General features: G+C 42.2%; 1 protein-coding gene across 1 annotated transcript in view; it reads right to left on the reverse strand.

The window, feature by feature from the left end:
- b4galnt4a (beta-1,4-N-acetyl-galactosaminyl transferase 4a) overlaps positions 1–27,090 on the reverse strand; it is a 350,679-nt gene that overhangs the window by 8,142 nt on the left and 315,447 nt on the right. The window contains exons 9-20 of the mRNA XM_080438341.1: positions 16,487–16,553; positions 11,305–11,484; positions 9,978–10,087; positions 7,580–7,680; positions 7,265–7,338; positions 6,540–6,751; positions 5,608–5,717; positions 4,532–4,755; positions 3,138–3,336; positions 2,368–2,654; positions 1,449–1,975; positions 1,111–1,310 (exon numbers count right to left, since the gene is read on the reverse strand). Of these exons, the coding sequence (XP_080294467.1) occupies positions 1,111–1,310; positions 1,449–1,975; positions 2,368–2,654; positions 3,138–3,336; positions 4,532–4,755; positions 5,608–5,717; positions 6,540–6,751; positions 7,265–7,338; positions 7,580–7,680; positions 9,978–10,087; positions 11,305–11,484; positions 16,487–16,553 (2,291 nt within the window). The remainder of the gene's footprint in view (positions 1–1,110; positions 1,311–1,448; positions 1,976–2,367; positions 2,655–3,137; positions 3,337–4,531; positions 4,756–5,607; positions 5,718–6,539; positions 6,752–7,264; positions 7,339–7,579; positions 7,681–9,977; positions 10,088–11,304; positions 11,485–16,486; positions 16,554–27,090) is intronic.

Raw genomic sequence — 27,090 nt, forward strand, 5'->3', positions numbered from 1 at the left:
TGAACGATCCCTTTAAGTTGATACGGCAAAAATAGGAGACACTTTATGCACACTGTGAGAAATGCTGTGAATTTCAAAGGACAGAAATATGAGACTGATTACATAAACCTCTCACTCTGTCAATGTGTTTCTCTACAGCAGAGACTCGTTTAGCTTGTGTACGTAGGTGTACTGCTGTGAAACACACCGCGGCAAAAACCACCGCCATTCATTATATCTGGTGACTCAGTGGAGCGGGGACATGATGCATTATTATTGGGAGGGGAAGAAATTAAATGAATAAAAGACCAGAGAGAAAGGCTGATGGCCAACGAGCAACTTTATGCAAATGCAACGCAGCGGGGCTGGTGTTGTAACATCACTGCAGCAGAATGCTAATCAGCACAGAGAGCTATGAAACAGGAGCACAAGCAGGGCAGGGTGATGCACCAGGGCCATGACCAGCTGTGTGTTATCCCTAAAATGATACTTCTTGACTTTACATCGGTGTTCCCCAACCAGGGTTGCCAGATTTTGCGAGAGAAACAAGCAACCAGGTATATGAAAACAAGCCCAATATAAGCGACTAGGTCAAGTCAATACTTTATTGTCTGATGTTGTTTTAGGGCAGTGGTTCTCGAACGCGTTTTCACCGAGCGCAGCGCTATGAGCTTGTAGATCTGCTCTTCTCTTTTTATTGTGAAAATTTGTGCAAATCTTTGAATATATATATTTTTTGAAACAACATTTTTAACTTGCTTCTGAGGGTCCCTGGAACAAACTATTTTCATGTCAAGGACCCCCAAAACTATATGTATCTCAAAATATTTTGTCCCCCCCAGGAGCAAAGATTCTTCTTTCGATGAAAGATGTTTGCTTTAAAAAATATATAGCCTAATCAAAGAGTTGCACACATTTTCACAATTCTTTTTCAAAAATAGCAGATCTACAAGCTCGTAGCGCGGCACTTGGTGCCGTGCTATGAGCTTGTATATCTGCTATTTTTGAATAGCCCAAAGTATAAAATATGACTAAAATCTAAAAATGACACAGATGCGTTCCCGGATTGAGAGGGTAAAAAAAGAAGAATACAGGAATACAGTATTTCTTCCAGCTAGTGTCTCTTCTCACCCGCCGTTGCGTTCGTTGAGCTTCTCCATGTACTGAGCGAGGACGTCCACCACCTCGCTCTCGGCCAGCTGCAGGTTGCCGGACACGTTGCAGCGCAGGTCGTTCCAGTCAGAGCGCAGCAGCTCAAAGTCCATGGGGTTGACGGAGAACGTGCGCTGCCAGTTGATGCTCTCCTCCGCCCAGCCCGGTCTGGCCTCCACCTTAGATAAGAGAGATGAGACCTTTATTGATCGCGTAGGAGGAGACATGCAGTCACCAGATGAACAATAATGAACAATAGTATACAACAGTATTCACCATACCGTACACACAATAAAAAGCACACAGTCACATCCCACCTCCTCATAGCTGTAGTCCGACATGCCCCCCTCCTCTGGCTCTGGTTCGCGCTCGGGGTCCGAGGGGTTGGAGCGCTCCGTGTCTGGAGGCGCCTCCCGGCCTGCACGGGGGTCTGAGGGGTTGGCGTTGGCGGCGGCGGCGGCAGCGTCCGCCTCGGGCTGCTGCTGGGATTCCGTGATGATCTCGGAAGTCCTGAGGTAAGAGGTGACGCGCGTTTCGGCAGCGACCGCCGGCGGCGGGCCGTTTCCCGTGGAGTTCAGCTCCAGAGGGGAGACGGCGGCAGGAAGACGGGGAGGAGGAGGAGGACGTGGCGGGGGGTCTTTGTGGTGGTGAGGCAGTGGTGGGTAGCCTTCTCTGCTGGGTGCATCAGCAGCCTCTCTCTCCGGCGTCTGCTGCTGCTGCTCCCCTCTTCTGCTGCCTTTCTGTGGGAGTCTCGCTGGCGCCGCCCTGCTGGCTGCCCTCTGTACCACCACGCCTGCTGCACCCTGTTGTTTGCTCTGCGTTCCGTTTCGTGGCGGGGTCTTACCTGTGGTAAGTAACAAAGTAACAAAGTACATTTACTTGAGTACTGTACATTTTTGGATTTTTTTTTTGCAAGCTGAGGACTTTCAATCTTCTATATTTATTTTAATACAAATATTGTTCTTTTGACTCCTTTACTTACTTACTTCCCTTATTTCTAGGAAGGGACTCCTGGGACCCAAACTTACAAAAATATACAAATGAACAGCTTAAGCCCTATTTCAAATATAGAGAAAACGGCCGCTCTAAAGATCTGCTATTTTCACTATTAAAAAAAAAAATCTGACAATTTCTGACAATTGCTGAAAATTTGGGCTTACTTCGCAAATTTGTACTTTTGAATGCTTGAGTATTTACTTGAGTATATATACTTTTGTCCACCACAGGGTCTCTTACCCTCTTTCGCAGGGGGTTTGGGCCAGAGCTGGGGGGCGCTGACCAGCCCCTTGCCCCCCGCCTCCCCCCCTGTCACAGTGTGGGCTTTGGAGCCCCCCAGGTTGACCAGCCTGGTGGTCTTCCCCGTCTGGTAGAGAAAGACCCCCGGGAACACCTCCCTAGGGTGGCGCTGCGCCCTCTCCTCCCTCCTCTCTCTCTTCTGCTGCTCCCTCTCCCTCTCCCTCTCTCTCTCCTTGGCCGGCCGCGGCCGGGTGATGTAGATCTTGTTCTCCTCCTTGTTGCCGGGTCTGCGTCACGATCATGGCATTTTGAGACAATTAATTTTCACACAAATGATTGCGATTTAATCAAGATTGAATTGTGTTTTTCGGCATTGAACATTGGAACGTATATGAATAAAAACAAATATTTAGCCTTTTAGGCTATGTAAACAAAAACTGCACAGGTCAGATAATGACAAATAACTTAAATATACATAAAGAAATGACTTACAATGATCGATACAAATAATCAAAATAAATAATGCACTACTTTTTTTTTAGCGGAAATAGCAGATCTACAGTACAAGCTCACTCACAACGTAGATTGTAGAGCCGCTATTTCCCGCTACTTTTGAAAACGTTTGAAAATGTAGAAACATTTCACAACAGGTGAATTTCTACACATCAATGGAAAATATTCTGACAAAATTAGGCAAAAATAATTGCGATTATCTCTAATAATTGCGATCAGACAATTGTGATGTAATAAAAATTGTAACATTGCCCTACTTGTTGCCGGGGAGCTTGTTGTTGGCTTTGTCACCGGCGGGCAGATGTTGGGCCATGTTGTTGTTGTTGCTGTGGGCCGAGTTACTGAGGATCTGCTTGGCACGGCTGGTGAGGACAGAGAGGGAGGTCTTCTGGGGGAACAGCAGGGACGACTTGCTCAGCTTGGGAGGCGTCTCGGCCCCTCTCTCTACAACCGGGCCTAGGGATGGGACGATAGGAAAATGTCACCATTATGACACATTATGCTCACAACGCGTCGAGACGCATAGACATTTTGTGTAGAGTGAAAAAAGAACGTACCAAGTGCGACCTTTACAGGTCTGTTTTACAAAGTATAGAGGGTTTTTAAAGGGATAGTTCACCCCAAAAAATACTTTTTTTCTATCGATTAGTCACCCCATGGAGACTTGAATTCATGGATATTTTTTTGTTTTTGTCACATTCCTAAACCAATAATTTGATGCCCAGCTCATGGCTTAGGAATGCGACAAAAACCAAAAAATCCATGGGATGACTAATCGATAGAAAAACTAGAAAAAGTGCTCCTCGGAGCACAGGTCTCCGCCAGGTCAGGTACGTTATTGTGGCCTCCTGGTGGTGCTATAATAAACCAATGTGAAAAGGGTGCCATTTGTTCAAGGGCTTTTCACTGCAATCGGACACTGCATTCATGATTTGAGGCATTTTGTTCCAAAAATGTGTTTTGCTAAATTAGACCTGCTGGTGGCGCTATAACAGGCCAAGGTGAAAAGGGTGGCATTTCTTCCTCGGCCTAATAGAAATGTGCGTGTGAAATTTCACGGAAATCGCAAGTTGCGTTCATGATTTGAGGCATTTTGTTCAAAACGGACCAATCCTGCAAACTTTGGAAGCCAATCTTAGGCAATCAGGATGGAATATGGGGAATCGGATAAATCCGTGTTGATCATATGACTACTGAGATACTGTGTACCGATTTGTGTGATGTTTGGGCAAAATCTGTAGGAGTAGTATCAATAAATGTGTTTTGCACAAATCGGCCTCCTGTTGGCGCTATAACAGGTCAATCTGAAAAATGGGCCAGAGGTTCTGAATTGGCATCCATGGAGTGTGCGTGCACAGTTTCGCAGCGGCCGGGCCAACGGTGCCAGAGATTAGCTGCTAACGGACGGACAGGACGGACGGACACACGGACGGACGGACACACGGACGGACGGACAGGGGGTAAAACATACTCTCTCGCCATGCCTTTCAGCCTGGCGGAGACAAAAAGTCATTTTGGGTGTGAACTATCCCTTCAAGAAGCACCGGATATGCAGATACAAATAAAATCTCCATGATGCAATTATTGTGAGCGCTTCTTTTTTTCATCACGATAAACGTTAATATCAATTATCGTTCCATCCCTACAGTACCTGCAGCTGGGCCTCCTCCACCTGCCCTCCTGCCCAGCTCTGAGGGGCCGGTGCGGATCCAGGACAGAGAGCGGACCCCCCCGCGGACCACGTTGTCCGCCTGCGGGTGCAGCACCTCCTCCTCCTCCTCTTCGCTGTCCCCTCCCGGAGGAGGAGGAGGAGGAGGAGGTCCCTTCCTCCTGGAGCCTGGAGGATACACCTCCCGGTTTCTCCTCACAAAAGAGCTGGGGGCGACATGGACGAAATGGAATATCAGTATCACAATATCGAATTTTTCCCCCTTTTTTTTTTAATCGTTTTTTATTGTTCATACCGACAGCAGTTTATAGGGTATGCAGTACTTCAGGAAAAAAGGGGGTATAGACATTTTTATATATTTTTTGGGGCCCACACCTCCACCCCCCCACCCCTACAAGACAGTGACACAGAATAAAGGTAACGCTCTATTTTTCAAAAATAATCCTACCTGTGTATACCCTACATACATACATGCATACACATAAATACATGGTTCCGCACACAAACACATATATGCGCATCCAAATGCATACAATGAGTGTACATAAAAAGAGTACAACTGTACACAAACAAAATGAATAGATACAATTAAAATAAATAAAAATAAAATTGCTTTGTCTGAATTCTCGTGCACCAGCAAAGGTTGGTATCATAATATCTTCTGACCAAATACCTCAATATGGATGTTGTCATGATAAAATGGTATTATTTTTTTTAAATAGCAAAAGAAATCCGTCACCAAGCCACAATGAGTCGCATGGCGAAGCTTGTAGATTAGCTATTTTCTTTTACAATTTTCCAAAGTATGAATTAGGGCTTAACCCCAGCATCCATATTGTGGGGGGGGACACACACACAGAAAATACACTAGTATAGAGCCCTGAGGGACTCCAGTCAACCACATAGGGTTTAAGTGGTTAAGTGATTAGAACCAGAAAAAGACAACACTTTTGTCACGTATCACAATATAACGACGTCCAGAATTCCAGATGATATCTGGTCTCAAATCACCGATACGGATATAGCGGTAATAATATCCATATATACTGTAGGCCTACCTCACACGGTCCTTACTCCAGTCTCTGTCCTCAGCCCTGTCCATCTGTCCGTCCCTCCGGGGGAAATGTCTCCTCTCTCTGCGGAGCACCATGCTGTTCACAGCTCCCACCTGCACCACAACATAACAACGTTCATACAGGTATCTCCAAATACTGTACATGTTTTTCCCCGTGAACGAATGCCCTACTTAGTCACACTTAAGGCATTAAGAGTGTCATGCAGAAGTAGCAAAAATAGCAGATCTACAAGCTTGTAGCTTGGTGGCGGCATAGCCGAATGGTAAGAGAGCCTGCCTAGGGGGAACCGCAGTCTCCCCAGTTGTCCCAAGTTCGATTCCAGGCGTGTCCTTGAGCAAGACACCTAATCCTCTAACTGCTCCGCGCCCCTTGTGGGAAGTGATCAGCTGGGTTAAGCTGAATTTCCCCCACGGGAGCAAGTACTGTAGCCTGTAGGTCAATCATTATTATTACTAGATCTGGTATTTTTGTTATTTCTGAAAGATTTTGAAAGTAAAAGTGGTTAAGTGTGTCTTTGGGTTTTATACTTAACCAAAACTATTGACAAGAGCTTGTGACTAAATAATAACTACACTGGATCCATTAGGAACACAGGTTCTTTTTTCCATTTCCCGGAAATGTTCTTTTTTGTACATACAAGGTTTCCACCAGCGACGATAAGAAAAGTTAAGTGTTAAAGGAGTAGTTCACCCCCCAAAAAAAACATATTTTCTATCAATTACACACCCCATGAGGCCTTGAATTCATGGAGATTTTTTAGTTTTTGTCACATGCCTGTGCCAATAATTTGATGACCGGGTCATCGGTCAATAGGAGACTCCGCTCATCAAATGATTGGCTTAGGAATGGGACAAAAACTAAGAAATCTCTGTAATTGTAATTTTTGGGTGAACTACTCCTTTAAGTCTGCATACCTCTTCTTCGTCATCTTCCTCTCTTCCATCTCTGTTGCCAGTGGGAGTGGTTCCGGGTGGTCCGGGCCCCCCCGCCGCCGCACGGTGCCGGGAGGAGGGCCTGGAGGTGTGGCCATGAGGAGGGGTCTTCTTGGGAGGAGGAGGAGGAGGCTGTGTGCCCACGATCTCTGCCTCGTCCTCCATATCCACCACTTCCTCTTCCTCCAGGAAATCTGGAGCAAGGACGGGCGAGAGGAAGCATGTTAACTGAGCGTCTGGAGGTGTGTGTGTGTGTGTGTGTGTGTGTGTGTGTGTGTGTGTGTGTGTGTGTGTGTGTGTGTGTGTACTTGTATTACTATACTTGTGAGGGCCAAATGTCCCCACAAGTGTAGTAGAATTTGAGAAGTAGACATTGTGAGGATAACTTTCCTGGTTCTCACACGAGGTTATTTTTATGGTTGGAAAAAGATTTAGGGAGTTAGGCTTTGGAATTATAAATGATTTAGTTGTGCCCCGATGTTGCGCACCGAGAACAGCAGATCTAAAATGGCAAAAATAAATCTAAAAATGTCATTCATAAAATCAGCATCCTAAAGTGTTGATGTCCTCACAAGTATAGTGTGTGTGAGTGCGTGCGTGCGTGCGTGCGTGCGTGCGTGCGTGCGTGCGTGCGTGCGTGCGTGCGTGCGTGCGTGCGTGTGTGCGTGCGCTCGTGTGTGTGCATGTGTGCGTTCATTAGCAGCTACCATCTGGGTTCGGGAAGAAGAACGATCTGTCATCCTCTTCCTCATCCATCTTCATATACTTGTAGAAACCAAACCTGTCAAGACACACAAGAACGCACAAGCACACACACACACACTCATTAAACAGAGCTTTTTCTGACAGCTTGCGCGCCCTCCCTCGCCGAGGGGGTCGCGATGAAACATCACTTTCATGAAGATGCAAAAGCGTAGTTAGCATGATCAGCGTGTACGACAGAGACCGAACGTGACCTCCACCCAACTAGCACACATCACACATTACACAGGCAGTGATAACAGCAACAACAACGTCCTCACTTCTCCAAGTAGATGGGAGACTCTCTGTAGAAGCACTTGTTCTCTCTCTCCATGTGGGTGAGGCGGGTGAAGTCGTTGGGGTAGACAAAGGACAGGTACACCTGCAGGTAGGATAGATAGACAGTACGGTGTAAAGTAACTAATTGCATTTACACAAGTACTGTACTTAAGTACAATTTTGAGGTATTTTTTACTTTACTGGAGTATTAACAATTTTCAGTACTTTTACTTCTACTCCACTACATCTCAGAGGCAAATGTTATACTTTTACTCCAGTACAATTATTTGAAAACTTTAGTTACTTTGTAGATGTGGTTATTATTACAAAACATATATGAACCACTTCAGTCCTATATACATTTCGGCCATTTGGAAATAGCCGATCTACAAGCTCACAACAAGCAATAATTTGATGACCGGTCATCGGTCAATAGGAGACTCAGTACCGGAGACTACGCCGGTCATCAAATTATTGGCTCAGGATTTCGACGAAAACTAAAAAATCTCCATGAATTCAAGGATTCAAGGGTGTGTAATTGATAGAAAAAGAAAAAAAAATTGGGTGAACTACTCCTTTAAGTGGTTAAATGGACACACTTCACTGTGTGATGACTCAAAAACACAATGACAGCAGACGGCCCAGACGCTCTCATCCAGAACCACTGACAAGTGGCAGATCAGAGTAAGCAGAGTAAGCGTCAACACACAACAAGGTAATCAGTCACATAAACGGAACGCAAAGAGAACAACAACGTGGTGCCTCACAGAAACATCACACACAAACACACACACACACACACACACACACACACACACACACACACACACACACACACACACACACACACACACACACACACACACACACACACACACACACACACACACACACATCCGTAAATACAGTAATTATCGTGCAATTTCCTCTCATTTAATGAGTATGGTAGCATTTCCCTGACATTTCGGGTAGCACTGAGGCAGTCCTTACTGCACTAGTTCTCAAAGTGGGGTCCAGGGCAATCTGGGAACCCAGCGCCAAATGAAAAGGAAAAACAGCGCCCTCTGCTGTTTTTGACCATCTCAGTTGGCTCTGGGAGAAAGAAAACGTAGCACCCGTGCGCAAGGAAACCAGGGTTTTGGTCTGCCTTCAGCGCATCACTTCCGGTGGTGAGACTATGTTTTCATTCCCACTAACAATATTTCTGCACGGAACACTAACACCACTTCTCCCAGAGAACATGGATCGTTTTGGTTATAAGCCCACTTGTTTCTATGATGAAAGAGCAAGTTAAAATGTGAATATCTTTCCGTGGTTTTGTCTGCTCCGCGGACGCTATTGTTAAATGAGTGTCGGTTTGTTTCGAGTGGGGAAGGATCGACGGACACGTGAATCCCGCCCACTACATTTGATTGGGTAAAGCGCGGCCTTCTTCCTGATCTGAAGGCGCGCCCACTTGTAGGCTACTGCGTACATGTTATGACGAACCTCCCCGACAGATTCAAACGCAGAGCAGAATCTGTTCTTGAGAGATTAGGTCCAGGGTACTGGAGTACATGCTTCTATCAAAAGAAAACGTAATAAACGTAATAAATAGTGAAATAAGCTTTTACTAAAATAGTGAAAGCTCAACAAGGTATTGCATTTGCATCATTGATATAATTGTTGATATATATTGTACATCTTTTATCATTACTATTAATAATAATAATAATAATACACTTTATTTGTATAGCACCTTTCATGACATGAAATGCAGTTCAAAGTGCTTTACAGAGCAAGAATACAATTACAGAAAAACTAATTTAACAATAAAGCATAAAAGAAAAGCAAAAGCATAGCATATTAGTGTCTGTCTGTCTGTCTGTCTGTCTGTCTGTCTGTCTGTCTGTCTGTCTGTCTGTCTGTCTGTCTGTCAGTCATCTGGCATCTACCCATGTTGCAATTGCAGTAACTCACGCTGTCCTATAGAGGGCAGCAACACTCAACCCTGTCCACCAAGTACTTTTAGCGTTAATGTAGTTAAAGAAAAGGAGAGGTGAGGCAGATCTAATGTGGAGCCAAGGTGGACGTAGCCTTTCTGCTCGCTGCCTCTCAGTCCAGTCTGTGTGAACACTCGGACCCTGCTGACTATTTAATGCTTAGCCTCTAGCAACGGACGGGACCACGGCTATGATTGGACGTGCTTCAAATGACCCTGCAGGGCTATTATTAGTCCGAAACCTCCATTAGCCTGTTAACCCACAAAGACACACGCCACTGACGCCAACAAAATCATGCACACACACACACACACACACACACACACACACACACACACACACACACACACACACACACACACATCTACAATCACAGACGGCGTGTCCCTGAGGGGGCTGTGGCGGAGGGGTCACTTACAAACTGCAGGCCCTGGTATCTGGCGATGGGGAAGTCTTTGACCACGTAGGTGGGCGAGTAGAGACAGGCGGGCAGCACGTTTTCAAGCCGGGAGGGGTCGATCATTGGGGCTGAGAGGGAGAGGGGGAGGGGGGGGGGGGAGAGAGGGAGAGAGAGAGGGCACATGGCGTGTTTAATGCTCACTGTATTGGGTGGTTCCTAGTGGTAAGACAAAGGAAGGCAGACAAATAGGAATACAAGATAAATTACATGGAATTGCCATCAATACATTATGTAATAGACACACACAGAGAGAGAGAGAGAGAGAGAGAGAGAGAGCACATGGCGTGTTTAATGCTCATTGTATTGGGTGGTTCCTAGTGGTCAGACAAAGGCAGACAAATAGGAATACAAGAAGATAAATGACATGGAATTGCCATCAATACATTATGTAACAGGCACGCGCGCGTGCGTACACACAGAGAGAGAGAGAGAGAGAGAGAGAGAGAGAGAGAGAGAGAGAGAGAGAGAGAGAGAGAGAGAGAGAGAGAGAGAGAGAGAGAGAGAGAGAGACTATTCTATGACAGACAGAGAGGAAATGATGATCACTGAGACAGACAGGGGAGATGACAGGCTGGATGCAGACAACCTGACAGACAACGGTTGTCTGTCTGTCTGTCAGGTTGCTGTCGGGCAGAAACCTCGTATCTACAGATTTTAACGCCCTACTTGATCATACTACAGAGTCACACTAATTCTAAAGCATCAAAAGTAGCAGATCTACAAGCTCGAGCTTGTAGATCTGCTACTTTTGCTATTTTTGAAATTGAATCATTAAAAGTAACAGCTTTGGACACAATAATAATACATTTTATTTGTATTGCACTTTACATTTGAAACAAACTTCAAAGTTCTACAGTACAGAATACAAATATTTGGATAAAAACAGTCTAAAAAGGAGGGTCTTAAAAAATATATCTATCTATGAGGTTTGCACCCGACAGAGACGATGGGGTATAATAATGATCAATATACATTCGGACATCACAACAAAACAACATAAACATGGCGTTGAAACAACAGATGTTCAGGAGGCGGAGAAACACACCTTTACTCCGCCCACTCACCAATCTACCTGGCGCTACTTATACCCTGTCAGAACTACCCAGAAACCCCTTTTTCGCTTTCGTACATCCGTACTCAAGCTCGATCATAACGTTTTCTGCATCACCACATCACTCCCTATACTCACGATATAGTATATTGTGAGTAGGGAGTGATGTGGGACCCAACCTCAGACATAGAGACTGACACAGGGAAGTATAGTTGTGGTGGGAGATGGACTTACTGCTATAGAAGGTGTCCCTGGGGTCTGGCTTCAGCATGTCCGCTCCATGCTGCACGCCACTGCCTCCTGGCCCCTGTCTCTGTCCCCGTCCCTCTCCCTGGGTCTCCACTGGGACACGGCTGTGACTAGCAAAGGTCTGGGGGACATGGTCCACGCTGTTCATCTTCAGGCTGGTCTCATCTAAGAGAAAGACAGAGAGAGAGAGAGAGAAATGAAGCATGGCATTAGTTCATTCAGGGCACGGGAGTGTCTAAGCTGTAATCAGCTGTCAGTCTGCTGATTGCTTTCAATCAGCCACGCTTTTCTAAACACCGATCACACTTCATTCCGTCAACAAGGCGTTTTTTTGGGGGGAAAAAACGTATGTTGCTATAATATCGGTGGTTCTCAAACTTTTTTTCATGTCAAGGACCCCCAAAATGATATGTATTTGTCCGCGGACCACCCCCATCTCAAAATATTTAGTTCCAGGGACCCCTTAAGATTTGAGTTAAAAATGTATATACATTCAAAGATTTGCACATATTTTCACGATTTATTTTTCAAAAATAGCAGATCTACAAGCTCATAGGGCGTTACTCTGTGCTATTTTTGAATAGCCAAAGAAATCTTAAGTGACACAAATGCGTTCCCGGATCGAATGGGTTAAATACGGCTTCCTCCTACACTGGATCTCTGCTTTTCAATTGCTGCCCCACGCTGCTGCTGCTGGCAAAGCATGCCTCCACCACCCCAGCCTCCACCTTATAGTTCAGGGTCTTGCATTACTCAAACGTTTAAACTGAATGTTAAACTGAAATGCAATGTTTGCATGGCTCTAAAGTTAACTGAAATGCAATGTTTGCATGGCTCTAAATCAGGGCTACTCAACTTAAGATGGCTCAGGGGCCACTCAGCAAAATACCAAAAGTCCAAGGGCTGCAAGCTAAAAATACACATTGTTATTGTTATAAGAAAATGTACATTTTGACATCATATTCATTTCACTGTACCTGTTTATTTTGTGTGTATGTCCAGTGGCGTCAGTTCAGCAAAAAAAGCTAAGGTATGGCAAGGTTAGGGTTGGTAACTCCCAGAGATTGAAATAAGGGACACCTATCCTATCCGAGCAAAGCCACACGGCAGAATTTTTTTGGGGGGTCAAACCTATGCATTATACTTATAACAAAATACAAACACAATGGTCTTACACCTGCATTAGGCTACTATTCATGATTTAAAAAAAGAAATTATATATTTTTGGAGCCAAGGTATGGCACCTGCCCTTCCTTGGCATACCCAATTGAGGCCCCTGTGTATGTCTGTTTGTTTTTGAAAAAAAAGGAAGCAACCCATATATTTGAACGGAAATATATATATATATTTTTTTTTTTGTTTGATCATGACGGGCCGCAGAGACGCTGCGTTGGGGCCACATGCGGCTCACGGCCCGCGGGTTGAGTAGCACTGCTCTAAATTGATTTCTATGTTCTATGGCTTTCATGTTACACACTGCATTCAAGTTGAAAAGTCTTGCTATGGGCCCGCTCTTATATACCTGTGGGGGGGGTTGCATAGCGTTCCCTAATTTTGCTTATCAGGTCCGTGGCCTAATGCATAGCAAACTGGGGGTCCTTGAATTGAAAAAGTTTGAGAACTGATGTAGACAGACCAAGGACAGAGAGAGTGACGAATAACAGGCATAATGAGACGCTCCAGGGACGACTGTGAGGTTGACGTTCCAGCTTAACTTTAACTATCAAGAGAAGTTCTTCTTCAAGGTGAGGGGTTGTTAGTGACTGCGAGGAGAAGGAGGAGGAGGAGATCTTAGGAAGAGACAAGGGGAACACAAGCCTGAGGTGGAGAGGAGGATCATGGGTTATAGTTGAACAAAAAAGATTTTTAAAAGGGGGCTAGTGTCAAAATTATACCGATCGATAGGAAGGGCAGGAGGCGAGACGAGAGAGTGTGATTAATGGCATGTCATGAAGCAAGGCCTGATGGGGAGAAGTGGCTTGTAATTAACGGGGTGGTCAGCATCATTTCCATCCTCCAGAGAGGTGCGCTCTATGCTTTTGCTGTGTGCATGTGTGTGTGTGCATGTGCACGTGCCTCCACGCATGCGTGTATGTGTTGTGTGTGTGTGAGTGGATATTGTATATCGAGATTTGGTGTAGAGGGAGAAAACAAAAACAGGAGGGGGTCTAGTATAGATCCCTGGGGGACTCTGGTCAATGAAGTATAGTAGTGGTTCACATGTTATTTATGTTTTTTGGTGTATTAGTCATTTGGTTGCTACAACAGGGCAGTACTGTACTTAAGTAACATTTTTAGGTATTTGTACTTTACTTGAGTATTTCCAATTTCCAATACTTTTACTTCTACTCCACTACATCTCAGAGGCAAATATTGCACTTTTACTCCACTACAATTATTTGAAAACTTTAGGTACTACTTACTTCAGATATAAATTAATTATATTATAAAACATACAACTTTAGCCCTATTTTATACACAGGCTATTTTCAAACATTCTAGTTCTTTAACTTTTGGTACTTTAAGAATATTCTGATGCCAATACTTTTGTACTTTTACTCAAGTAAATTTGGAATTCCAGACTTTCACTTGTAACAGAGTACTTCTACATTGCACTATTGATACTTTTACTTAAGTAAAACATTTGAGTACTTTTTCCACCACTGCTACAGGGCCACACACAAGACTCACCAGGATGTAGCTACTCATTAGCCAAGTCCCTGAGACGCCCACCAGAATGACTGGAAGTCCCACCTCTGATATGTGTGATTAATCTCACACCATGTTGCCAAAAGGTACTGAAGCAGTGGGGTAGTGGGTGCTTTCAACTAAAGTAATGATACCCTCTCTGTATAGGACACACATCTTAGCTTGGCCCTGGGCCTGACACAAACCCCACACGGTGATGAAAAAGTTGGTGTTATTTATTGCTCGGAGTTTGTTTGAGTCAAGTTCGGACGCTGTGTGTGTGTGTGTATGTGTGTGTGCGCGCGTGTGTTGTGGTACCTTCCCCGTTCCATTCAAGTCAGCGTGGATCAAACTATTAATGACTTTGAATAGAAGCAATTATGGTGAAAAAAAAATCTACACGCTCATAACGCCTCGCAGCGTTGCGAGCTTGTATATCTGCTATTTTTGGCTAAAGTTCTCCTCCGAATAGGGACGCTATAGGGTTCAATCCTATCACACAAAGATTTGGCGGCCCCGCTGTAGTAACTCTGAAGACCCCCTAGTGGTCCCGGACCCCCTGTTGAAGACCTCTGAGTTAGACTGTATCAACGAGAGAAGTGCTTATACGAAAGCCCACACGCAGCACATGACTGCACTCTACTCTACTGACAGACAGTGCTGTGAGAACCCTCCAGCAGCCTCTTCATAAGCGCACCGCTCTTTTTCAATCACACTGAAGATACAAACAGGTGAGGGTTTACAGAGATCACGGCTCTCACGGATCTCTATGCTTCAGTTCAGAACCTCCAATGGTTGTAGTGTCAACACAATTATGTGTGAAGGGCACCATCCCTGTTGCTCCGCAACCCGTTATGGTCACTCTGGAAAAAGTACTTACATTTTCTACTAAAGTAAAAGTATTAATTCCACAATGTAGAAATACACTGTTACAAGTAAAAGTCCGGAATTCAAAATGTACTTGAGTAAAAGTACAAAAGTATTGGTATCAAATGTACTTAAAGGTTTAGTTCAGATTTCTGGACTTAAAGCTGTAGGAAATACTTGCCAGTAATGTATTGGTTGCAAAGGTATTAATTGATTGCCTGAGTCCCGTGGTCAGAGTTCTGGTCCGGTTCTGATGAATATTAAGTAGTTCCGGTGATTTGGTGGGGGCCACTCATTAAGAATAAATTAATAAAAAAAACTAGCGTCATTTGTATTGTTGACCTATTTCTACCATATAGTGCAGGTTTCGTTCAACTTTGACCCCTCTGTCACATGGTACTATTTTTTTGTGTCCAGAATCACTGCGCTGCTGCAGCATACTCTCTCAAAACAAGGTGCATGTGTTCAATAGGGCCTCCCGCTACCAACCACAACACAATCATGTTCACTGGAAACTAATTGAAAAATAGATGTCTAATTAAACTCAGCGAGGTTGAAAAACACGTTAAAGAATAAATAAAAAAACGAGTGGAAAGCAGTGTAATGGAAAGTGGTTTACTGTGTCTATTATTCTTTTTTACAATCTATGCTCTAACGGCTGCAGTTCCCTAAGGTTGAAGAACAGAGGTGTAATGTGTCTTAATTTTAAAAAGGCTCACATCAAACTCCCAATCAATAAAAGACCCAACTAATGGAGTTGGGCTTCATTGGAGCATTTCCATATTGTGTTTTTGCATGCTGTTAGACAAGACGATGTTATCATTTCTTCACGTCCCGGGACACTAAAAGAGCCCCATATCTGTATTTGAGACATAATCATCAATACAGATTGTTTTAGTATGCATTCATTATTATAATGCATTTGTTTTGATCAAATTATTTCGACCCAACCTGCGCAGTGGGACAGATTACACAGTACAATCCTCAATGTTAATTCATCCATTTGTAAGTCTGAAAGTGTACAAATGGAACCAAATGGACCGGTAAAGGCGCTGACACATACATGTAGAAAGTACCAGACGCTCCCATCCAGAAATGCACCCATTGTTTTAATGGCTGTAGTCACACTGGAGGCGTCAAGCGGGTGCATCAAAATCTTTTGACTTTCTGAGCATGGTTCTATTCAGGTTTAAGTGCTCGGCTTTCCCGTTTCAGAGCAGGCAGAATGGTGGGAGGGAAAAGAGAGTACAACAGCCCCAGTGTGTGTGTGAGCACGTGTGTGTGTGTGTGTGTGTGTGTGTGTGTGTGTGTGTGTGTGTGTGTGTGTGTGTGTGTGTGTGTGTGTGTGTGTGTGTGTGTGTGTGTGTGTGTGTGTGCGCGTGCGTGCGTGTGTGTGTGTTAGTGTGTGGTACCTCCCTCGTTCCATTCAAGTCAGCGCGGATCAAACTATTAATAATTGTGAATAGAAGCAATTACGGTGAAAAAGTGGCCTCACATGATGCTTTTTATCCGTCAGGGGCCTTAAGGGTCCATTTGGTTCAATTTGTAACGTATCTCAAGAGTCAAATTATCCCCGGTAATTTTTACTGCGTACAGTATGTGTGGTTCTTACCTGTGTAGAGGGAGATGTAGGCAGAGTCAATCACCTCGTACTTCAAACCAGGCAGGAATGGACGCCACTGTGAGAGAGAGAGAGAGAGAGAGAGAGAGAGTGTGAGAGTACTTTTAATAGGACAGAGTAGTAGGAGTGCAGAACATATTCAGGGTGCCATTAGTTTTTGTATCTTCAAAGCGCCAAAGGCAATGCTGACATCTGCCTTGGCACACGCACACTGAGCCATTAACCAGGGAGAAGAAGGGAGGAAAACTCGTAGAGCTAGAGACAGAAAAACATGAACCGTAGCATGAGGACAAGATGAATGTGAAGGGTGGTGAGACAGGACATTGGTATAAGTACTCGAGTACTGTACTTAACTACTATTTTGAGGTATCGTTTTACTTATATTTGACTTTTTATACTCCTCCACTACATCTCACTATTGTACTTTTTTACTCCACTACAATTATTTGAAAACTTTAGTTACAAGTTACTTTGTAGATTTTGATTATTATTACAAAACATACGCTCAACCATATAGGGTTTAAGTGGTTAAGCTCTACTTTATAATTCCACTCACAGCGCAACGCCTTTGTGAGCTTGTATATGCTTGAATGAACAGAGTATTTCTACATTGTAGTATTGCTACTTTTACTTAAGCAAGACATCTGAGTACATCCTCTATCACTGTAAGGAGAATAAAAGAAGGGAGAGGAGATTTGCGGCCATATGTAAGAACGAGAGTGGAACGGCTTGACTTGTACCCATGGCCAGAGAGCATGAAGGGAGAGAGACGTGCTACAATTCTTTTAAACAGATTCGGCAATTACCACGTCACTTCTGGTTACGCCGGGTGTAATCGGGGGAGACAGGTCATTTTACAGCCCTTGGGCTGAGTGGACTAATGTAAACACGAGCCCAAGGCCCAAGAAAATACTTCCAAACGCATGCAGAAAACGCACGCATAATATTACGCACAGAAACATTGGATGGATGCACGCTGTCAGGTTCCGCCATGAATTTCCATCTAGTGTTACTATTTCCGCCATGTATCTTCATCCCAGTGTATAATCACTTAAACCCCAGCATCTGTATTGTGGGGAAAGCTCAACAGAAAATACACTAGTACAGAGCCCTGAGGCACCCCGATCAACCATATAGGGTCTAAAGGGATAGTTCACCAAAAAATGGTCACCCCATGGAGACTTGAATTCATGAATATTAAGCCAATAATTTGATGACCAGCGGACTGGTAGGCAGCGGTTCCGGTAGGAGACACAAAGGAGAATCTTTGTGTCTCCTACCGGAACCGCTGCCGGTCATCAAATTATTGGCTTTATTGCGACAAAAACAAAAAAGTCAAGTCATTATGGGGGTGAACTATTCCTTTAAGTGGTTAATCACTTAAACCCTCTAGACTTAGTAAAACAGACCTGAGTTGGCTCTGGTACTTTTCCCTCTACACCAAATCTCGTCACCAAAAAAGGAAAGGGAGAGACCTTTGTTAATCCTGTGGGAGACGTTCAGTTTCAGGTTCACCCAGCTGATGGCTGCTGAGATGGTCATGATGAGCTCTTCGGGAGGGTGGAGCAGTTAGGTGTTAAGTGTTTTGCTCAGGGACAATTCGACACATAGTCCATGGGCCGGGACCGGTGACCTTCTGAATACCAGACCTACCCACTAAGCTACTGTCGGTGCACGACACCGCGTGCAACAAACTATAGCAAGAACTTGACAGGCAGGCTCCTTCATGCATATTCATCAGTGGCACACAAACATGCACCTGCCCCTAGACAAACCAACAGACGCACGCACACACGCTCACACTCTCACACACACACACGCGCACACGCTCGCACACAAACCAAAACTGACTAACAAGGACAGGGGAAGAGCGCATGCTGTGCAGCAGCAGAGCCCGGCCCAGCAGGGGGTTCGGGGTTGCAGCACTGCCTCACTATTTCTTTGTAAATAATCTTTCTCAAGGTCGTGTCGGATGAACCCTTCCTTTTGCAGGGATCAACGGAGAGCCCGGCACCCTGCTACTGTCCCATCAGTGTCAAAGCCCCGGAGACAAGCCACACACCACACACACACACACACACACACACACACACACACACACACACACACACACATATCTCACTACTATAATCAGGTAGCTGTGGATGTTGTTTGTGTGTGTGTCCGCCTTCTCACAACAGATCAGTTGTCCAATAGAGGTAGAGTGCAACAGTCGCCGCCATGGTTTTCACTGCCGCAGCTTCCAGTGGTTAGAAACGTTAAAAAATTGTTTTAAGCCCAGAACCAAGCCGACCACGCCCTTGTTCAATCATGACCATAAAACATTTGATTCTGTTCATATACTGTAGATATTTGGAAAACAAGTAGTTCTCCCATGAGCCATTGCACATACCTTTCCAATGCTTCCAGACAAAACGATCGTTTAGGTTGCTTCTTTTTAACTTTAATCGTTGTTTTGTTGTTTTATTATAGTGTTTATATTGTTAAAAACGTCATATAATGGCTTCTTTGCTTGCTTTATTTTGATTAGGTTACTTAGTTTCCCTCATTCAATTTGCACACTTTGAATAAACAAACCATTAATGACTCAGAACATGGCCGCTACTGTCCTACAGGGGGCTGCATAGAGCACAAATGCCACCATTGACATCAACAGGGCTGCCGTGAACAATGACAAGCTTCAGGTTGGTCTGGGTTCACATCAGCCAGGGGACCTGAGCTGCTCACTTCTTGTGATCACAGTTGTTAAGGCAGCGAGACAATATGGCTCACTGCTTGGTATGGAAGATGACTTGCATGCCGCATACCAAGGCTCTACAGAGGGTTGTTAAAACAGCACAGCACCAGGACTGAGCTGCCAGCCTGGGACGTTTACGCCCAGACGGTAGCAGAGTGTCGTGCTGACTTTCTCAATCACCATCAACAAAGCTCAGGGGCAAGAGAATGAATGAGTTGGCATCTACCTGCCTCATGGCCAGAACTGCACTTCCTTCCCCAGGGGAAAGAGAACCAGCAGTGTGAAGGTTTTTATTGTGGGCGATGAGGAGAGCTGCTTTAGTTGTCTGTAACTGATTCATTCAATGCAAGTTTGTAAAACATTTGATGAATTACAATTATTTTGTTTTGGATGGGGTGTGTTTCAGGGGCCAAACGCCCAAGGGGCGCTTTTTTGCTCCCGAAAGACAGTTGACCATGGCTGTGAAAAATCTGTCTCGGCCCGACAAGTCGGGTAATTTTTTTTTAGCTGTTGTTTACCCTTAAAGTGTGCACCACCACTCAAAATCAATTAGGCGCCCCTGACAACACCCATTCATTCACCTTCTGTTTTAATGTCGAAATGTTGAAATCCAAGTAAGTCGTGACTTGGTCTTGTTATATATTTTTTAATTTACAAGTAAGACGCGCGAACGCTGGAAGCGAACGCAGCTCGAAAATATTGTGTATTTACGGACTTGTAATCCGTGTTATTTCACCGTGATGGGGAGAGAACATTGACTGTGTGTGTGTGTGTGTGTGTGTGTGTGTGTGTGTGTGTGTGTGTGTTTTGCAGGCTGTTGTGCATTTTTATCAGATCATTGTCTAAATTCCTGCACTCTGGCGCCCTCTGGGAGCCAGAGTGCACAGTGCATGCACACAGACAGACAGACACACACACACACACACACACACAACCCAAGCACAGTTACATAGTAAGCTCCACTTGGTCGGAGGCGCGCGCCGCGCCTCCTTCCGCGTTCGCAATAAAAAAGGATAAAAAAAGGAAAATAAAGAAAAGGAAACACAACTAAACAAGTAGGTTTAGTGTGACATTTGAGCAAGATGATCTAAAAATGGTTGCCATTATATCATAAAACTTGCTTGAATTGTCCATTATGTCTTATAAATGTTCTCTATTATGTAATGTATACCAGTAAGTTCAGATAACCAATCTTGAAGTGACGGATAGTATCTGATTTCCAGATTCTGAGAAATATTTTTTTTGTTGCAATTAACATTCCATACATTATTGTGTTTTGTACAGCTACATTATGATTTGACAATGAATGAGAAAAAACAAACAATGCAGTCTCTGGATCAGGTTTAAACACACATCCATACAAATCCGAAAACCATTTAAATATATCACACCAAGACATGGTCTTGACGGAACTCACGTCTTTGACTCAAGTGAACTAATCCATGAGTAATATCAACTTCAACTTCACTTTAGTCGTCACAGCTGTGGAAAGTGGGTGAAATTATTTTGGGAGGTTTGACCTACACTCGAGTATCTGTACCTTTTCTTATAACTATACTTCTTCGCTCTAGGAGCTGTGTAAGCATATATAGTTATGTTTGTGACGCCAAGTGTGCCGCTTTATCAGGCAGTGCAGACTCAACTCCACTGTGAAATAAAACTCATCTGCTTTCTATAATGACATGTGCTTATTTATATACCATCCTGCTTAGCTCCATTAGTCATGACTCATAACTTCTGTTCACGTGTATGTGACTTCTGCAAAATGTATTCTCGGTATGTGCTTAATAAACTTGTGACACGTGATGCTATCATCTTGTTATCTGAGCTTGTGCTTTCTTACAGAAGGATAATTCAACCAGGAGGGCCTTTAACCCATTAAGACCAGGAAATTGTCATTTGTCATTTTTAGATTTCTTTGTCTATTCAGAAATAGCAGATCTACAAGCTCATAGTGCATAGCCCATGAGCTTGTAGATCTACTATTTTGGAAAAATCGTGAAAATGTGTGCAAATCTTTGAATATATATGTTCTTTTAGCGAACATTTGTAACTCAAATCTTTGCTTACGGGGGGGTGGGGGGTGGGTCCCTGGAACAACATATTTTGAGATGGGGGGTACACATCTGCATCGCAAGGATTGTTGTTCCAGGGACCCGCCCAGAAGCAAAGACTTGAGTTAAAAATGTTAAGATCACAACAGAATTAGTCAAAAAGGAAGTATGCCGAGACGTTGAGTGATACGGCTCCCCTGGTCTTACCCAGAGGTATAATATAACTAGAGGGCGGATTGCCCCGCCCCCAGATATCATTTCAATGAATGTGCTCAGTGGCGTTTTGAAGCACCCGGAAGCCTGCCGGAAGTAGAATTATTGAGTCGTTTTTGACACGCCATAGAGTTATGAGCATGCGCACTAGTGTCCTTTTTGCGTCCTACGGCAGCCCGGTTGCCAAGGAATGAACGCGAGATATTTATTAAATACACTCGAGATGCATATTTATATGTAAATGCATATGTATTTATGTATAATATGTTTACATATTTATATATATGAATATCTCTCAGTATGTTTTGCTCGTGCATGTATTTCTCCCCGCCTGCAGTTCCAGCTTTGGCCACTGGGGTGGTGGCTTCGATGTTTCTCAGCAACTCTGGGGGCTTGGTCTTACCACTTGTGTACCGTCAAAGGGGAAGTATATCTGGCTTGTTGTTTTCAGCAGGTGCATTTGGTTGCTATTCTTAGTAGATACTGTTGGATCATCCAAAGTCAGGTGGATCAAATGTATGCATTATTCATAGGATATGGATTACTAAATGAGGGCAAAGGTACTGTAAAGCTCCTCTAGGGATGTTTTTTGGAGGGGAGAAAAAATAATTGGCATGTAGATTTATTGAACAGGGATGCTTTTTCTGAGGATTCAAACCACACCATGGGCCATGTGAACAGGGACTTTAACTCAGGGTGTCCTATAATTACTAAATGATTTCAATTGGGGATAGTATTTGTGCAATCAGGAGGCTTTGTTCAGAGCCCTACATTCTATATTCTACTATATTTTTAGGTTGAGGCTTCATTTTTTTATTGGACCTTTCCCATTGTCAATCTTATTATTACTATTTATTTTTTGGTAACACTTTAGAATAACTATCCGTTATAAGTAGTTAATAGATCATTCATAAACTGTTAGTTAATGAGTTATTAATGACTTGTTAAGCATTTGTTAATAGTTAGTTAAGGATTAATAACAATGCCTTGTAACTGCTTAATAGATCATTTATAAACCATTAGTTAATGAGTTATTAATGTTTTGTTAAATGTTTGTTAACAGCTAGTTAAGGAGTTGTAACCATGCCTTATAGATCGTTAATAGACTAGTAACAAACTATTAGTTCATGTGTTATCAATGACTTGTTAAATATGTTTTAATCGTATGTTAAGGATTTATAAATATGCCTTATAGATAGCTAATATATCACTCACAGAGTATTAGTTAACTGACTTATTAACTGTATGCAGATTATTTATAACTATGTCTTATAAATGCCTTATAACTAGTTAATAATCATTTATAAACCATTAGTTAATGAGTTACTAATGTCTTGTTAAATATTTGTTAACAGTTAGTTAATGATTCATAACTATGCCTTATATATGTTCAAAGGATTATGAACAAGCTATTAGTAAAACACTTACTAATGGCTAGTTAAGTATTTGTTAATAGTTCATATATGTTATTGGGTAGTTATTCTAAAGTTGCAACTATTCCTCATTTACTAACATGAGTTAAGTATTTGTTAATGGTTAATTTATGTTATTGGGTAGTTATTCTAAAGTTGCAACTACTCCTCATTTACTAACATGAGTTAAGTATTTGTTAATGGTTAATTTATGTTATTGGGTAGTTATTCTAAAGTTGCAACTACTCCTCATTTGCTAACATGAGTTAAGTATTTGCTAATGGTTAATATATGTTATTGGGTAGTTATTCTAAAGTTTCCACTACTCCTCATTTACTAACTATTAACACATACTTAACTTACCTTTTACAAATCAATTGTTAATGATAATTTGATTCCCATCTACTAATACCAGAGACACGTTGTACAACAGCAAATGGGTGGTACAGACATTTGATGTGATACTGTGGACATATTTCACATTTTGGTACCTCAACCTTGTTCAATATTTTACAAAATAAATACCACAGATGAAATAATGAACAATGTATTTTTAATGAATAAAGAAAACAGCACAAAAATAACAAATGCATCCATCTAAAATAACAATAGCAAATAAAGAAATAGTCATATCAACAGTAATACAGTAATTAGAAATAACCAAAAGGAATACCTTCATAATCCCATCATAATCCGCCTTTACAGTTCAGATTACATATAGCTTTATCCAGTGGATATACAGCACACACATTAGCTTTAGCTTTATAGCAGGCCTTCTGCAGTAAGCAGTATGGCCACAGCAACACCATGTGCTAAAATTGTAGCTATGCTAATATTGTAGCTAACAAGCTAATAAGTGTTCCCAAATTATAAATCTTACTCTTTTTCATCAAACAAACAAAAACGAATTATTTACATTAACTAATAAACACAACAGTCCATACAGTTTATGGTTTTGCACTACATCACCTGAAATGCATAAAATAGAATACACATACAGGACAATGGCCCTTCTCTTGTGTCTTGTTCACAATAACTGAACAACATCCTGCTCCTTTCAAAATAAAAGGCAGTTCAGCTTCAGAACTCCATTGAGACACACTGCCATCTACTGACACAAAGTGGTATTGGTACTACACTACAGATTAGTATAGTTGCATGAACTGAACAGTTTTTCTTCATTCAGTAGAAATATCAGATTAGAAATATAATCTGATATTTCTACTGAATGAAGAAAAACTCAAGAAAAATGCCCCTTTTCAACATTTCAGGCCATGACCAGAAATTGACTCATAACTGACCCCTAGGTGTTTACTGGGCCTTTTTGGAAGCAATAACCCTCAATTTGAAATTTTTGAGGTTGCAATTATTTTATTCTGTTTCTTTTCATTTGCCAGAAATATCAGATCAGGAATAGCAGATCTACAAGCTCACAACGCATTGCAATGTGTCTTGCTGTGAGCTTGTAGATCTGTCATTTCTTATCTACCATTTTTGGCAATGTTCCACGTAGGTTCCATGTATGTTCCATGTATTTTTATTTTATTGCCCTATACAGTTCAGTTCATGCAACTACACTAATCTGTAGTGTAGTATCAATACCACTTTGTGTCAGTAGATGGCAGTGTGTCTCAATGGAGTTCTGAAGCTGAACTGCCTTTTATTTTGAAAGGAGCAGGATGTTGTTCAGTTATTGTGAACAAGACACAAGAGAAGGGGCCATTGTGCTGTATCTGATACATTGTGTATTATGCATTTCAGGTGATGTAGTGCAAAACCATGAAAACTGTATGAACTGTTGTGTTTATTAGTTAATGTTTGTTTGATTTGATTTATAATTTGGGAACACTTGTTAGCCTGTTAGCTACAATATTAGCATAGCTACAATTTTAGCACATGGTGTTGCTGTGGCCATACTGCTTACTGCAGAAGGCCTGCTATAAAGCTAAAGCTAATGTGTGTGCTGTATATCCACTGGATAAAGCTATATGTAATCTGGACTGTAGAGGCGGATTATGATGGGATTATGAAGGTATTCCTTTTGGTTATTTCTAATTACTGTATTTGCTATTGTTATTTTAGATGAATGCATTTGTTATTTTTGTACCGTTTTCTTTATTCATTAAAAATACATTGTTCATTATTTCATCTGTGGTATTTATTTTGTAAAATATTGAACAAGGTTGAGGTACCAAAATGTGAAATATGTCCACAGTATCACATCAAATTTCTGTACCACCCATTTGCTGTTGTACAATGTGTCTCTGGTATTAGTAGATGGGAATCAAATCATTAACAATTGATTTGTAAAAGGTAAGTTAAGTATGTGTTAATAGTTAGTAAATGAGGAGTAGTGGCAACTTTAGAATAACTACCCAATAACATAAATTAACCATTAACAAATACTTAACTCATGTTAGTAAATGAGGAATAGTTGCAACTTTATAATAACTACCCAATAACATATATGAACTATTAACAAATACTTAACTAGTCATTAGTAAGTGTTTTACTAATAGCTTGTTCATAATCTTTTGAACATATATAAGGCATAGTTATGAATCATTAGCATACAGGTAGTAAATATTTAACAAGTTATTAACAAGGCATTAACGAATAGTTTGTGAGTAATATATAAATTATCTATAAGGGATAGTTATACCTCCTTAACTAACTGTTAACAAATATTTAACAAGACATTAGTAACTCATTAACTAATGGTTTACAAATGATTTATTAACTAGTTATAAGGCATTTATAAGACATAGTTATAAATAATCTGCATACAGTTAATAAGTCAGTTAACTAATACTCTGTGAGTGATATATTAGCTATCTATAAGGCATATTTATAAATCCTTAATATACTATTAAAACATCTTTAACAAGTCATCAATAACTCGTTAACTAATAGCTTGTTAGTAATCTATTAACTATCTATAAGGCATGGTTACAACTCCTTAACTAGATGTCAACAAACATTTAACAAAACATTAATAACTCATTGACTAATGGTTTATAAATGATCTATTAATCAGTTATAAGCTATTGTTATTAATCCTTAACTAACTATTAACAAACGATTAACAAGTCATTAATAATTCATTAACTAACAGTTTATGAATGATCTATTGACTACTTATAACGAATAGTTATTCTAAAGTGTTACCTATTTTTTTTATTCTATTCACCCCATTGTCAATCCAAAACAGAACAAAACTCAAATGAATTCTCAACCACCAATCATTTTACTCTATCAATATCACTGTGCTGCATAGATACTGTTGAGCATTGTCAATTCTCAACGGTAGGCTCACAGTGGGCCTCGTAATTTTCGAAGGCATGTAATGGGACTGAATCGAATGGCAAGTTAAACTCTGCTTCACAACCTTAACAGTTGGGATTATATGAGAGAGGTATTCTAAGCACCTTTTCTAAAATAATCATAAAATGAATCCCAATTCTGACACCAAGTTGTTGTGAATGAAGCAGATCTCTGTTGTGGTTGTGAGAGCTATCCTCTAGTGAAGTGGTGGCTGGTCATTCAGCAACCACAAGATCCCAGAACAAGATGACAGCATGATAGTGTCAAACGGCATGTTCTGGAGTTTATTAAGCGCATAAACAGAATTTGCAGAGGTGGTCCGAGGACATGAGTCATGACTGACGGAGCAAAGCAGGATGGGATATGAATAAGCACATGTAGTGTATGTGTGTGTGTGTGTGTGTGTGTGTGTGTGTGTGTGTGTGTGTGTGTGTGTGTGTGTGCGTGCGTGCGTGCGTGCGTGCGTGCGTGCGTGCGTGCGTGCGTGCGTGCGTGCGTGCGTGCGTGCGTGCGTGCGTGCGTGCGTGCGTGCGTGCGTGCGTGCGTGCGTGCGTGCGTGCGTGCGTGCGTGCGTGCGTGTGTATATATATATATATATATGTTCTATAAAGCAGATGAGTTGTATCTCACAGTGGCATTGCATATCCTTGAGTCTGCAGTGTCCTGATAAAGCGGCGCACATGGCTTCACAAACATAACTATATGCTTACACAGCTCCCAGAGCGAATATAGCGCTATAAGAAAAAGTACAGATACTGGGGTGCAGGTCAAACTAAAAAAATAATTTCACCGACATTTACAGCTGTGAACTTGTGCCCCGACAACTAAAGTGAAGCTGAGGTTGACATTACTCAT

Source organism: Gymnoscopelus braueri, assembly GCF_963280865.1.
Source record: "Gymnoscopelus braueri genome assembly, chromosome: 9".
Lineage (NCBI taxonomy): Eukaryota > Metazoa > Chordata > Actinopteri > Myctophiformes > Myctophidae > Gymnoscopelus > Gymnoscopelus braueri.